The 13,697-nt window shown below is 49.4% G+C and overlaps 1 protein-coding gene across 1 annotated transcript; it reads right to left on the minus strand.

The window, feature by feature from the left end:
• Positions 1-329: 329 nt before the first annotated feature.
• LOC132335031 (uncharacterized) lies at positions 330-2,562 on the minus strand. Its single transcript, XM_059861155.1, has 2 exons — positions 1,570-2,562; positions 330-1,453 (listed from the first exon to the last, which is right to left on the minus strand). Exons 1-2 carry the CDS (start codon positions 1,644-1,646, stop codon positions 865-867), a joined length of 666 nt encoding a protein of 221 aa, XP_059717138.1. The 5' UTR covers positions 1,647-2,562; the 3' UTR covers positions 330-864.
• Positions 2,563-13,697: the final 11,135 nt, after the last annotated feature.

Raw genomic sequence — 13,697 nt, forward strand, 5'->3', positions numbered from 1 at the left:
TGGTGGAACTGGTTTACCCCTCCACCAGAACTGGTGGAACTGGTTTAGCTGCTCTGCCCCCCACCCCAGACCCCAGACCAGCCCCCCAAAGCCCCGACCCCCCCTCCTGCCCCGATCCCAGATCGCTCCCCCATCCCAAACATCCCAGACCCCCCCAGCTCCCAGATCCCTCCCCAGATCCGGGGTTCCCCCAAACCCCAAATCTCCTCCTGCCCCGTCCCCTGCCCTGCCCCCGCTGAAATCCCAGACTCCCCATTCCCAGATTGTCCCCCCAAATCCCAAACGGCCCCGATCCCAAATCCCAGATTTTTAAACTCTGTGACCCAAAAGTGGGGGAAATTCCCATTTTATTGAGCAAAGCAGAAATGGAGCGAGGGAGGTCGGGGTGGGACACCCCAAATTGGGGGTGGCTGGGACAGCCCGACCTGGGGGGTCCATGAGGGTCCAGGGGTGTCCAGAAGGTCCTGGTGGTTCCCCCGAGGTTCTCCTGGTGCCCGCGAGGTTCTGCTGAAGGTTCCTCAGGTCTGTGAGGGGTTCTAGAGGTGCCTACGGGGTTCTAGAGGTGCCTACGGGGTTCTAGAGGTGCCTACTAGGTTCTAGAGGTGCTAGTGGGGTTCTAGAGGTGCCTACAGAGTTCTAGAGGTGCCTACAGGGTTCTAGCAGTGCCTTGGGGTTCTAGTGGTGCCAGTGGGGTTCTAGAGGTGCCTACAGGGTTCTGGCAGTGTCTCTGGTGTTCTAGTGGTGCTTAAGTGGTTCTAGATGAACTGATGGGTTCTAGAGGTGCCTGTGGGGTTCTAGAAGTGTCTGCCAGGATCTAGGTATGTCTATGGGGTTCTAGATGTGCTTATGGGATTCCAGAGGCATCTAAGGTGTTCTAGAGGTGTCTACGGGTTCTGGTGATGCCTGCAGGACTCTCAGGCTGTCTGTGCGCTTGAGGTCCTGAAGAACGTCCCGCAGCGTCTCAGTTCTCTTGAACTCATCTCCCTGGGTGTCCCAGGGTTTCTCTCCCTCGGCTTCCTCCCCCGATCCCCTCTGTTCCTCCAGCACCACCTTGATTGTGGAGCTCGTGTCACAGGACATGGTGGCCATCACCTTGACGGGGCCGTGGCTCAGCTGGGCGGTCCCGTGGCTCTTGTCCGTGACATCGCGGGCGAATTTGATGTCCTGGCAGGAGCTGGAGTAAGTTCCATAGGCCATGCGGCGGTAGGTGGTCCCCAGTTTGCCCAGGTGAGCCTTACCTGGGGACAGCTCCAAGCCCAGCTCCACGGAGGATCGGTTGTAGTCAGAGGGGTTGGCGAAGTGGACGGCCAAGGTGAAGGACTCGGCCTCGTAGACCAGGATCCCAGCCACGCCCGAGATAGGGGAGCTACCTGAGAAGCAGCAGGTGTCACTGAGGCCAGGGGACAGCTCTGGCAGGGGGGACTTGGAGCAGCGGCCACAGTTAAGGAATGTCCTGGGGGAGAACGTGGTGGGGTCAGTGGGAGATGCTGGTGGGACCAGAAGGGGATGGAGATCCCACCCAGAGATGACTCCAAGGGGTCCCCCCAAAGCCCCCCCCCAAAGCCTCACCTGGAGTCCTTCAGGGTGACATTCTTGGTGTTGTTGGAGATCTGGATCTCCACAGAGCGGCTCAGAAACAACCCCATCCTGGCTCAGGATCTCCTCAGCTCCGGGCTCTCCTCAGCTCCGGGATCTCCTCAGCTCTGGGATCTCCTCAGCTCCAGGATCTCCTCAGCTCCAGGATCTCCTCAGCTCCAGGATCACCTCAGCTCCGGGCTCTCCTCAGCTCCGGGATCTCCTCAGCTCTGGGATCTCCTCAGCTCCGGGCTCTCCTCAGCTCCGGTCTCTCCTCAGCTCTGGGATCTCCTCAGTTCCGGGATCTCCTCAGCTCCGGGATCTCCTCAGCTCCGGGATCTCCTCAGCTCCGGGATCTCCTCAGCTCTGGGATCTCCTCAGCTCCGGGATCTCCTCAGTTCTGGGATCTCCTCAGCTCCGGGCTCTCCTCAGCTCCGGGATCTCCTCAGCTCCAGGATCTCCTCAGCTCTGGGATCTCCTCAGCTCCTGGATCTCCTCAGCTCTGGGATCTCCCCACCTCTGGAATCTCCTCAGCTCAGGCTCTCCCCGCTTCCAGACCCTTCTCCCCCACTCCGGGCTCTCCTCCCGCTGTTCCCGGCACTCCCGGGGCTCTTTCCCCTCTCCTCAAGGACCTCCTCAGGGTACACGAAACTCATTGTCAAAATCAATGAACACTTTCACTTTCACCGGAGCCTTCCCAAGCCCCGCCCCTTCCTTCCTGGTTTTTAACCCTTTCCCAACTTCGTGTCAAAAGAACGGCCCCAAAACTGAGGCGGATGTGGAGAATCGCCGACGTCACCGCCCCCGGGATGGCCCCGGCTCGGGTGGGACACACCTGGAACAGGTACCTGGGGGTGCAACAGCAGCAGCACCTGCAGGGGATGGCTTGGGGGTCCCGTGGGGAGCTGGGAACTGGTTGGACTGGTTGGACTGGTGGGACTGGTTAAACTGGTTAAACTGGTTGGACTGGTTGCACCAGTTGGACTGGTTAAACTGGTTGAGCTGGTGGAACTGGTTGGACTGGTTGCACTGGTTGATTTCTCCAGTGGAACTGGTGTAACTGGTTTACCCCTCCAACAGAACTGGTGGAACTGGTTGGACTGGTTGGACTGGTTGAGCTGGTTGAGGTGGTTGGAATGGTTGGGCTGGTAAAACTGGTTAAACTGGTTGAGCTGGTTGAACTGGTTTGTTTCTCCAGTGGAATTGGCTGAACTGGTTTACCCCTCCACCAGAACTGGTGGAACTGGTTGAACTGGTTGGACTGATTGATTTCTCCAGTGGAACTGGTGGAACTGGTTGGACTGGTTGATTTCTCCAGTGGAACTGGTTGGACTGGTTTACCCCTCCAACAGAACTGGTGGAACAGGTTGAAGTGGTTGGACTGGTTGAAGTGGTTGATTTCTCCAGTGGAACTGGTGGAACTGGTTGGACTGGTTGGTTTCTCCAGTGGAACTGGTGGAACTGGTTTGCCCCTCCACCAGAACTGGTGGAACTGGTTTAGCTGCTCTGCCCCCCACCCCAGACCCCAGACCAGCCCCCCAAAGCCCCGACCCCCCCTCCTGCCCCGATCCCAGATCGCTCCCCCATCCCAAACATCCCAGACCCCCCCAGCTCCCAGATCCCTCCCCAGATCCGGGGTTCCCCCAAACCCCAAATCTCCTCCTGCCCCGTCCCCTGCCGTGCCCCCGCTGAAATCCCAGACTCCCCATTCCCAGATTGTCCCCCCAAATCCCAAACGTCCCCGATCCCAAATCCCAGATTTGTAAACTCTGTGACCCAAAAGTGGGGGAAATTCCCATTTTATTGGGCAAAGCAGAAATGGAGCGAGGGAGGTCGGGGTGGGGCACCCCAAATTGGGGGTGGCTGGGACAGCCCGACCTGGGGGGTCCATGAGGGTCCCGGGGTGTCCAGAAGGTCCTGGTGGTTCCCCCGAGGTTCTCCTGGTGCCCGCGAGGTTCTGCTGAAGGTTCCTCAGGTCTGTGAGGGGTTCTAGAGGTGCCTACGGGGTTCTAGAGGTGCCTACGGGGTTCTAGATGTGCCAGTGGGGTTCTAGAGGTGCCTACGGGGTTCTAGAGGTGCCTACGGGGTTCTAGAGGTGCCTGTGGGGTTCTAGAGGTGCCTACAGGGTTCCAGAGGTACCTACGGGGTTCTAGAGGTGCCTACAGGGTTCCAGAGGTGCCTATGGGGTTCTAGAGGTGCCTATGGGGTTCTAGAGGTGCCTACAGGGTTCTAGAGGTGCCTGTGGGGTTCTGGCAGTGCCTGTGGGGTTCTAGAGGAACCTATTGGGTTCTAGAGGGGCATGTGGGGTTCTAGAGGTGCCTACAGGGTTCTAAATGTGCCTACGGGGTTCTAGCAGTGCCTACAGGGTTCTAGAGGTGCCTACAGGGTTCTAGCTCTGCCTACGGGGTTCCTGAGGGTCCTACAAGGTTTCATAGGTGTCTCCTGGGTTCTAATTGCATCTATGGGGTTCTAGAGGTGTCTACAGGTGTCTACTGGGTTCTAGAAGTTTCTATGGGGTGCTAGGGGTCTCTATGGGTTATTAGAGGTGCTTATGGGGTTCCAGGGGTGCCTATGGGGTTCTAGCAGTGTCTATGGGGTTCTAGAGTTGCCTGTGGGGTTCTAGTGGTGTCTATGGGGTTCTAGGGGTGACAATGGGGTTCTAGAGGTGCCTACAGAGCTCTAAAGACGCCAGCAAGGTTCTAGAGATGTCTATGTGGTTCTAAGAGTCTTTGTGGGGGTTAAGGTATTCCTACTGGGTTCTAGAGGTGTTTACAGGGTTCTAGAGGTGTCTAAGCGTTTCTGGGGGTGTCTGCAGGGTTCTCAGGCCACCCTTGCAGGTCCAGGGCTGGCCTCAAGGTCTCCCTCAAGGTCCTGTAGGTTCTCACTCCTCCTGGATGTTTCTTGCTCGATAGCGTAACTCTCTCCCAGCTTCACCGCCCCAGTTCTCCCGATCCTCCACCTCCACCCTGATGACAGTGCTCTTGCCCCTGGACACGGTGGCCGTCACCGTGACGGGGCCAGTGCTCAGCTGGGCTTGATCCTGGGAATCCTTGAGGATGACACTCGGGAACATGGAGCTGTCGGAGGAGCCCTGGGAGCACCTGAGCAGGCGGCCATAGGTGGTCCCCAGGTCCCGTCTGTGAACCATGTCCAGGGACAGCTCCAGGCCCATCTCCACGGAAAACAGGTTGTGGTCCATGGGGTTGGAGAAGTAGATGGCCAAGGTGATGGAGTCGGCCTCGTAGGCCAGGACCCCGTTACAGCCCCATAAGATGGAGTTGTTGGTGAACTTGTAGCTGCTGGAGGAGCCCGGGGACACCGAAAGCAGGGAGGAATTGGGGCTGTGGCCGCTGTAGAAATGGGTCCTGGAGAGAGGAATTTGGGCTTGGGTAATAGAGGGGTGGTGGGAACATGTGGAGATTGTCCCAACCCCACCAGGATCTGCTGGGGCCATAGGGAGGAGCTGGGACCTGGGAGATGATCCCAAGCCCTGGAGATGATCCCAGCCTGGGATGAAGATCCCACCCAGAGCTGCCCCCCAGCACCCCGAGGGTCCCTCTGATGTCCCCCCCAGCCTCACCTGGGATTCTTCAGGGTGATGTCCTTGGTATTGTTGATCACCTGGATCTCCACAAAGCGGCTGGTGCTCAACCCCATCCTGGCTTGGGATCTCCTCAGCTCCGGGATCTCCTCAGCTCCGGGATCTCCTCAGCTCCGGGCTCTCCTCAGCTCCGGGCTCTCCTCAGCTCCGGGATCTCCTCAGCTCCGGGCTCTCCTCAGCTCCGGGCTCTCCTCAGCTCCGGGCTCTCCTCAGCTCTGGGCTCTCCTCAGCTCTGGGCTCTCCTCAGCTCCGGGATCTCCTCAGCTCCGGGATCTCCTCAGCTCCGGGCTCTCCTCAGCTCCGGGCTCTCCTCAGCTCCGGGATCTCCTCAGCTCCGGGATCTCCTCAGCTCCGGGATCTCCTCAGCTCTGGGATCTCCTCAGCTCCGGGCTCTCCTCAGCTCCGGGCTCTCCTCAGCTCCGGGCTCTCCTCAGCTCCGGGATCTCCTCAGCTCTGGGATCTCCTCAGCTCCGGGATCTCCTCAGCTCCGGGATCTCCTCAGCTCCGGGCTCTCCTCAGCTCTGGGCTCTCCTCAGCTCTGGAATCTCCTCAGCTCCGGGATCTCCTCAGCTCCGGGCTCTCCTCAGCTCCGGGCTCTCCTCAGCTCTGGGATCTCCTCAGCTCCGGGATCTCCTCAGCTCCGGGCTCTCCTCAGCTCCGGGCTCTCCTCAGCTCCGGGCTCTCCTCAGCTCCCAAATCTCCTCAGCTCTGGGATCTCCTCAGCTCCGGGATCTCCTCAGCTCTGGGCTCTCCTCAGCTCCCAAATCTCCTCAGCTCTGGGATCTCCTCAGCTCCGGGATCTCCTCAGCTCCGGGCTCTCCTCAGCTCTGGGATCTCCTCAGCTCCGGGATCTCCTCAGCTCCGGGATCTCCTCAGCTCCGGGATCTCCTCAGCTCCGGGATCTCCTCAGCTCCGGGCTCTCCTCAGCTCCGGGATCTCCTCAGCTCCGGGCTCTCCTCAGCTCCGGGATCTCCTCAGCTCTGGGCTCTCCTCAGCTCCGGGCTCTCCTCAGCTCCAGGATCTCCTCAGCTCCGGGATCTCCTCAGCTCCGGGATCTCCTCAGCTCCGGGATCTCCTCAGCTCCGGGATCTCCTCAGCTCCGGGATCTCCTCAGCTCCGGGCTCTCCTCAGCTCCGGGATCTCCTGACCCCCAGACCCTTCTCCCCCTCTCTGGGCTCTCCTCCCGGTATTTATCAGCACCTCCGGGGCCGTTCCCAGCCGCTCCCACCCCGCTGGAGTCTGGCACAGCTCCTCGGCTTCTCATTCCTGTAGAAACCCCCATTTCCCAGAAATTATTCCTTTCTATTCTTCTGCTCCCGGCCCCTCCCCCCCTCCGTCCCTCCCTCCCTGCAGGGTTTTGGCACCGTTACAGAATTCCGCCTGAATTAACCCAAAATTCACCCGGGTTTGGCCCCTCCCTAAAGTCGCCAATCCTGGGGTGACCCCGGCTCGGGATGGACACACCTGGCTCAGGTACCTGGGGGTGCTCCGGGGGCGGGGCTGGGTTTAACTGGTTTAACTGGTGGAACTGGTTTATTTCTCTACCACAACTCATTTAACTGGAGTAATTGGTTTAACCGGTTTAATTCCCTAGTCTAACTGTTGTAACTGGTTAAATTCCTCAGCCTAACTGGTGCAGCTGGTTTATTTCTCAATCCTGGAACCGGTTTAACTGGTGTAACTGGTTTAACTGGTTTAATTCCCCAGTTTAACTGTTGTAAGTGGTTTATTTCTCCAGTGCGACTGGTGCAACTGGTTTAATTCTCTACCAGAACCAGTTTAACTGGTGTAACTGGTTTAATTCTCTACCAGAACCAGTTTAACTGGTGTAACTGGTTTATTTCTCTAACAGAACCAGTTTAACCGGTGTAACTGGTTTATTTCTCTAACAGAACAAGTTTAACCGGTGTAACTGGTTTAACTGGTTTATTTCTCTGCTGGAACTGGTCTAACTGGTTTATTTCTCTACTGGAACCAGTTTAACTGGTGTAACTGGTTTAAGCTGTTTAATTCTCTGGTGAAACTGGTGTAACTGGTTTATTTCTCTACCAGAACCAGTTTAACTGGTCTAACTGGTTTAATTATCTACCAGAACCAGTTTAACTGGTCTAACTGGTTTAACTGGTTTATTTCTCTACCAGAACCAGTTTAACTGGTGTAACTGGTTTATTTCTCTACCACAACTCATTTAACTGGAGTAATTGGTTTAACCGGTTTAATTCCCTAGTCTAACTGTTGTAACTGGTTAAATTCCTCAGCCTAACTGGTGCAGCTGGTTTATTTCTCAATCCTGGAACCGGTTTAACCGGTGTAACTGGTTTAACTGGTTTAATTCCCCAGTGTAACTGTTGTAACTGGTTTATTTCTCCAGTGCAACTGGTGCAACTGGTTTAATTCTCTACCAGAACCAGTTTAACTGGTGTAACTGGTTTATTTCTCTACCAGAACCAGTTTAACCGGTGTAACTGGTTTAACTGGTTTATTTCTCTACTGGAACTGGTTTAACTGGTTTATTTCTCTACTGGAACCAGTTTAACTGGTGTAACTGGTTTAAGCTGTTTAATTCTCTGGTGTGACTGGTGTAACCGGTTTATTTCTCTACCAGAACCAGTTTAACTGGTGTAACTGGTTTATTTCTCTGCCAGAACCAGTTTAACCGGTGTAACTGGTTTATTTCTCTACCAGAACCAGTTTAACCGGTGTAACTGGTTTATTTCTCTACCAGAACCAGTTTAACCGGTGTAACTGGTTTATTTCTCTACCAGAACCAGTTTAACTGGTCTAACTGGTTTATTTCTCTACCAGAACCAGTTTAACCAGTGTAACTGGTTTATTTCTCTGCCAGAACCAGTTTAACTGGTCTAACTGGTTTATTTCTCTACCAGAACCAGTTTAACCGGTGTAACTGGTTTATTTCTCTACCAGAACCAGTTCAACCGGTGTAACTGGTTTATTTCTCTACCGGAGCCGGTTTAACCGGTGTAACTGGTTTATTTCTCTACCAGAACCAGTTTAACCGGTGTAACTGGTTTATTTCTCTGCCAGAACCAGTTTAACCGGTGTAACTGGTTTATTTCTCTACCAGAACCAGTTTAACTGGTCTAACTGGTTTATTTCTCTACCAAAACCAGTTTAACCGGTGTAACTGGTTTATTTCTCTACCAAAACCAGTTTAACCGGTGTAACTGGTTTATTTCTCTACCAGAACCAGTTTAACCGGTGTAACTGGTTTATTTCTCTACCAGAACCAGTTTAACTGCTGTAACTGGTTTATTTCTCTACCAGAACCAGTTTAACCGGTGTAACTGGTTTATTTCTCTACCAGAACCAGTTTAACTGGTCTAACTGGTTTATTTCTCTACCAAAACCAGTTTAACCGGTGTAACTGGTTTATTTCTCTACCGGAACCAGTTTAACCGGTGTAACTGGTTTATTTCTCTACCGGAACCAGTTTAACTGGTGTAACTGGTTTATTTCTCTACCGGAACCAGTTTAACCGGTGTAACTGGTTTATTTCTCTACCAGAACCAGTTTAACTGCTGTAACTGGTTTATTTCTCTACCAAAACCAGTTTAACCGGTGTAACTGGTTTATTTCTCTACCAAAACCAGTTTAACCGGTGTAACTGATTTATTTCTCTACCAGAACCAGTTTAACTGGTGTAACTGGTTTATTTCTCTACAAGAACCAGTTTAACTGCTGTAACTGGTTTATTTCTCTACCAAAACCAGTATAACTGGTTTAACTGTTTTATTTCTCTACCAAAACCAGTTTAACTGGTGTAACTGGTTTATTTCTCTACAAGAACCAGTTTAACCGGTGTAACTGGTTTATTTCTCTACCAGAACCAGTTTAACCGGTGTAACTGGTTTATTTCTCTACCAGAACCAGTTTAACCGGTGTAACTGGTTTATTTCTCTACCAGAACCAGTTTAACCAGTGTAACTGCTTTATTTCTCTACCAGAACCAGTTTAACCAGTGTAACCGGTTTATTTCTCTACCAGAACCAGTTTAACTGGTGTAACTGGTTTATTTCTCTACCAGAACCAGTTTAACCGGTGTAACTGGTTTATTTCTCTACCAGAACCAGTTTAACTGGTCTAACTGGTTTATTTCTCTACCAGAACCAGTTTAACCGGTGTAACTGGTTTATTTCTCTACCAGAACCAGTTTAACTGGTGTAACTGGTTTATTTCTCTACCAGAACCAGTTTAACCGCTGTAACTGGTTTATTTCTCTACCGGAACCAGTTTAACTGCTGTAACTGGTTTATTTCTCTACCAGAACCAGTTTAACCGGTGTAACTGGTTTATTTCTCTACCAGAACCAGTTTAACTGGTCTAACTGGTTTATTTCTCTACCAGAACCGGTTTAACCGGTGTAACTGGTTTATTTCTCTACGCCAGAACCAGTTTAACCGGTGTAACTGGTTTATTTCTCTACCAGAACCAGTTTAACCGGTGTAACTGGTTTATTTCTCTGCCAGAACCAGTTTAACCGGTGTAATTGATTTAATTCTCTACCAGAACCAGTTTAACCGGTGTAACTGGTTTATTTCTCTACCGGAACCAGTTTAACTGGTGTAACTGGTTTATTTCTCTGCCAGAACCAGTTTAACCGGTGTAACTGGTTTATTTCTCTACCGGAACCAGTTTAACTGGTGTAATTGATTTAATTCTCTACCAGAACCAGTTTAACCGATGTAACTGATTTATTTCTCTACCAGAACCAGTTTAACCGGTGTAACTGGTTTATTTCTCTACCAGAACCAGTTTAACTGGTGTAACTGGTTTATTTCTCTACCAGAACCAGTTTAACCGGTGTAACTGGTTTATTTCTCTACTAGAACCAGTTTAACCGGTGTAACTGGTTTATTTCTCTACCAGAACCAGTTTAACTGGTCTAACTGGTTTATTTCTCTACCAGAACCAGTTTAACTGGTCTAACTGGTTTATTTCTCTACCAAAACCAGTTTAACTGGTGTAACTGGTTTATTTCTCTACCAGAACCAGTTTAACCGGTGTAACTGGTTTATTTCTCTACCAGAACCAGTTTAACTGGTGTAATTGATTTAATTCTCTACCAGAACCAGTTTAACCGGTGTAACTGGTTTATTTCTCTACCAGAACCAGTTTAACCAGTGTAACTGGTTTATTTCTCTACCAGAACCAGTTTAACCGGTGTAACTGGTTTATTTCTCTACCAGAACCGGTTTAACTGGTGTAACTGGTTTATTTCTCTACCAGAACCAGTTTAACCGGTGTAACTGGTTTATTTCTCTACCAGAACCAGTTTAACCGGTGTAACTGGTTTATTTCTCTACCAGAACCAGTTTAACCGGTGTAACTGCTTTATTTCTCTACCAGAACCAGTTTAACCGGTGTAACTGGTTTATTTCTCTACCAGAACCAGTTTAACCGGTGTAACTGGTTTATTTCTCTACCGGAACCAGTTTAACCGGTGTAACTGGTTTATTTCTCTACCAGAACCAGTTTAACCGGTGTAACTGGTTTATTTCTCTGCCAGAACCAGTTTAACCGGTGTAACTGGTTTATTTCTCTACCAGAACCAGTTTAACCGGTGTAACTGGTTTATTTCTCTGCCAGAACCAGTTTAACCGGTGTAACTGGTTTATTTCTCTGCCAGAACCAGTTTAACCGGTGTAACTGGTTTATTTCTCTACCAGAACCAGTTTAACTGGTCTAACTGGTTTATTTCTCTACCAAAACCAGTTTAACCGGTGTAACTGGTTTATTTCTCTACCAAAACCAGTTTAACCGGTGTAACTGGTTTATTTCTCTACCAGAACCAGTTTAACCGGTGTAACTGGTTTATTTCTCTACCAGAACCAGTTTAACTGCTGTAACTGGTTTATTTCTCTACCAGAACCAGTTTAACCGGTGTAACTGGTTTATTTCTCTACCAGAACCAGTTTAACTGGTCTAACTGGTTTATTTCTCTACCAAAACCAGTTTAACCGGTGTAACTGATTTATTTCTCTACCGGAACCTGTTTAACCGGTGTAACTGGTTTATTTCTCTACCGGAACCAGTTTAACCGGTGTAACTGGTTTATTTCTCTACCGGAACCAGTTTAACCGGTGTAACTGGTTTATTTCTCTACCAGAACCAGTTTAACTGCTGTAACTGGTTTATTTCTCTACCAAAACCAGTTTAACCGGTGTAACTGGTTTATTTCTCTACCAAAACCAGTTTAACCGGTGTAACTGATTTATTTCTCTACCAGAACCAGTTTAACTGGTGTAACTGGTTTATTTCTCTACAAGAACCAGTTTAACTGCTGTAACTGGTTTATTTCTCTACCAAAACCAGTTTAACCGGTGTAACTGGTTTATTTCTCTACCAGAACCAGTTTAACTGGTGTAACTGGTTTATTTCTCTACAAGAACCAGTTTAACCGGTGTAACTGGTTTATTTCTCTACCAGAACCAGTTTAACTGGTGTAACTGGTTTATGTCTCTACCAGAACCAGTTTAACCGGTGTAACTGGTTTATTTCTCTACCAGAACCAGTTTAACCAGTGTAACCGGTTTATTTCTCTACCAGAACCAGTTTAACCGGTGTAACTGGTTTATTTCTCTACCGGAGCCAGTTTAACTGGTGTAACTGGTTTATGTCTCTACCAGAACCAGTTTAACCGGTGTAACTGGTTTATTTCTCTACCAGAACCAGTTTAACTGGTGCTAACTGGTTTATTTCTCTGCCAGAACCAGTTTAACTGCTGTAACTGGTTTATTTCTCTACCGGAACCAGTTTAACCGGTGTAACTGGTTTATTTCTCTGCCAGAACCAGTTTAACTGGTCTAACTGGTTTATTTCTCTACCAGAACCAGTTTAACCGATGTAACTGGTTTATTTCTCTACCAGAACCAGTTCAACCGGTGTAACTGGTTTATTTCTCTACCGGAGCCGGTTTAACCGGTGTAACTGGTTTATTTCTCTACCAGAACCAGTTTAACCGGTGTAACTGGTTTATTTCTCTGCCAGAACCAGTTTAACCGGTGTAACTGGTTTATTTCTCTACCAGAACCAGTTTAACTGGTGTAACTGGTTTATTTCTCTACCAGAACCAGTTTAACCGGTGTAACTGATTTATTTCTCTACCAGAACCAGTTTAACCGGTGTAACTGGTTTATTTCTCTGCCAGAACCAGTTTAACCGGTGTAACTGGTTTATTTCTCTGCCTGAACCAGTTTAACCGGTGTAACTGGTTTATTTCTCTGCCTGAACCAGTTTAACCGGTGTAACTGGTTTATTTCTCTGCCAGAACCAGTTTAACCGGTGTAACTGGTTTATTTCTCTGCCAGAACCAGTTTAACCGGTGTAACTGGTTTATTTCTCTGCCAGAGCCAGTTTAACCGGTGTAACTGGTTTATTTCTCTACCGGAGCCAGTTTAACCGGTGTAACTGGTTTATTTCTCTACCAGAACCAGTTTAACCGGTGTAACTGGTTTATTTCTCTACCAGAACCAGTTTAACCGGTGTAACTGGTTTATTTCTCTACCAGAACCAGTTTAACCGGTGTAACTGGTTTATTTCTCTAACAGAACCAATTTAACCGGTGTAACTGGTTTATTTCTCTACCAGAACCAGTTTAACCGGTGTAACTGGTTTATTTCTCTACCAGAACCAGTTTAACTGGTGTAACTGGTTTATTTCTCTACCAGAACCAGTTTAACCGGTGTAACTGGTTTATTTCTCTACCAGAACCAGTTCAACCGGTGTAACTGGTTTAATTCTCTACCAGAACCAGTTTAACCGGTGTAACTGGTTTATTTCTCTACCAGAACCAGTTAAACGGTCTAACTGGTTTATTTCTCTACCAGAACCAGTTTAACCAGTGTAACTGGTTTATTTCTCTACCAGAACCAGTTTAACCGGTGTAACTGGTTTATTTCTCTACCAGAACCAGTTTAACCAGTGTAACTGGTTTATTTCTCTACCAGAACCAGTTTAACCGGTGTAACTGGTTCCATTGCACTTCCAGAGAGCCTCTTCAGGGGATTTATTCAGAGATTTCCTAGGGAAGCAGCCCTGGAAAACAAAGGAGTTCAGGAAAGGGCGATGTGCTTCAAACAAAGATCTTGGGGACACAGGAAGCGACCGAGCCTGTGGGAGAAAAAAAAATTTGAGTTGATGAGGTAAACATCCAGCTTGGATGGGCAAGGAGGTTTTAAAGGAGCTCAGGGATAAAAGGAGGATGCAGGGGGAAAAAAAAAAAAAATTCAAATTCGGTTTGGATTGAAAACGGTGACTGCAAAGGATAATAAAAAAGTTTTTCCCAAATTTATTGATGGCGAAAGGAAAGGTAAGAACAAGTTTGGTTCTGGAGGAGGGAGGGAACTCAGTAACACAAAAAAAAAACAATCACCAACATTGATATGAAGAATTACAAGCCACGAAAGTTTGAGTGGAATGACAGCGAATTTATCACGGGGGGAAAAATTGATTTTTTGGGGGTTTTTAGAATGGGGGCTCGGGGTGCCAAGATGGAGGAATT

This window comes from Haemorhous mexicanus, chromosome 16, assembly GCF_027477595.1.
Source record: "Haemorhous mexicanus isolate bHaeMex1 chromosome 16, bHaeMex1.pri, whole genome shotgun sequence".
NCBI classification, from domain to species: domain Eukaryota; kingdom Metazoa; phylum Chordata; class Aves; order Passeriformes; family Fringillidae; genus Haemorhous; species Haemorhous mexicanus.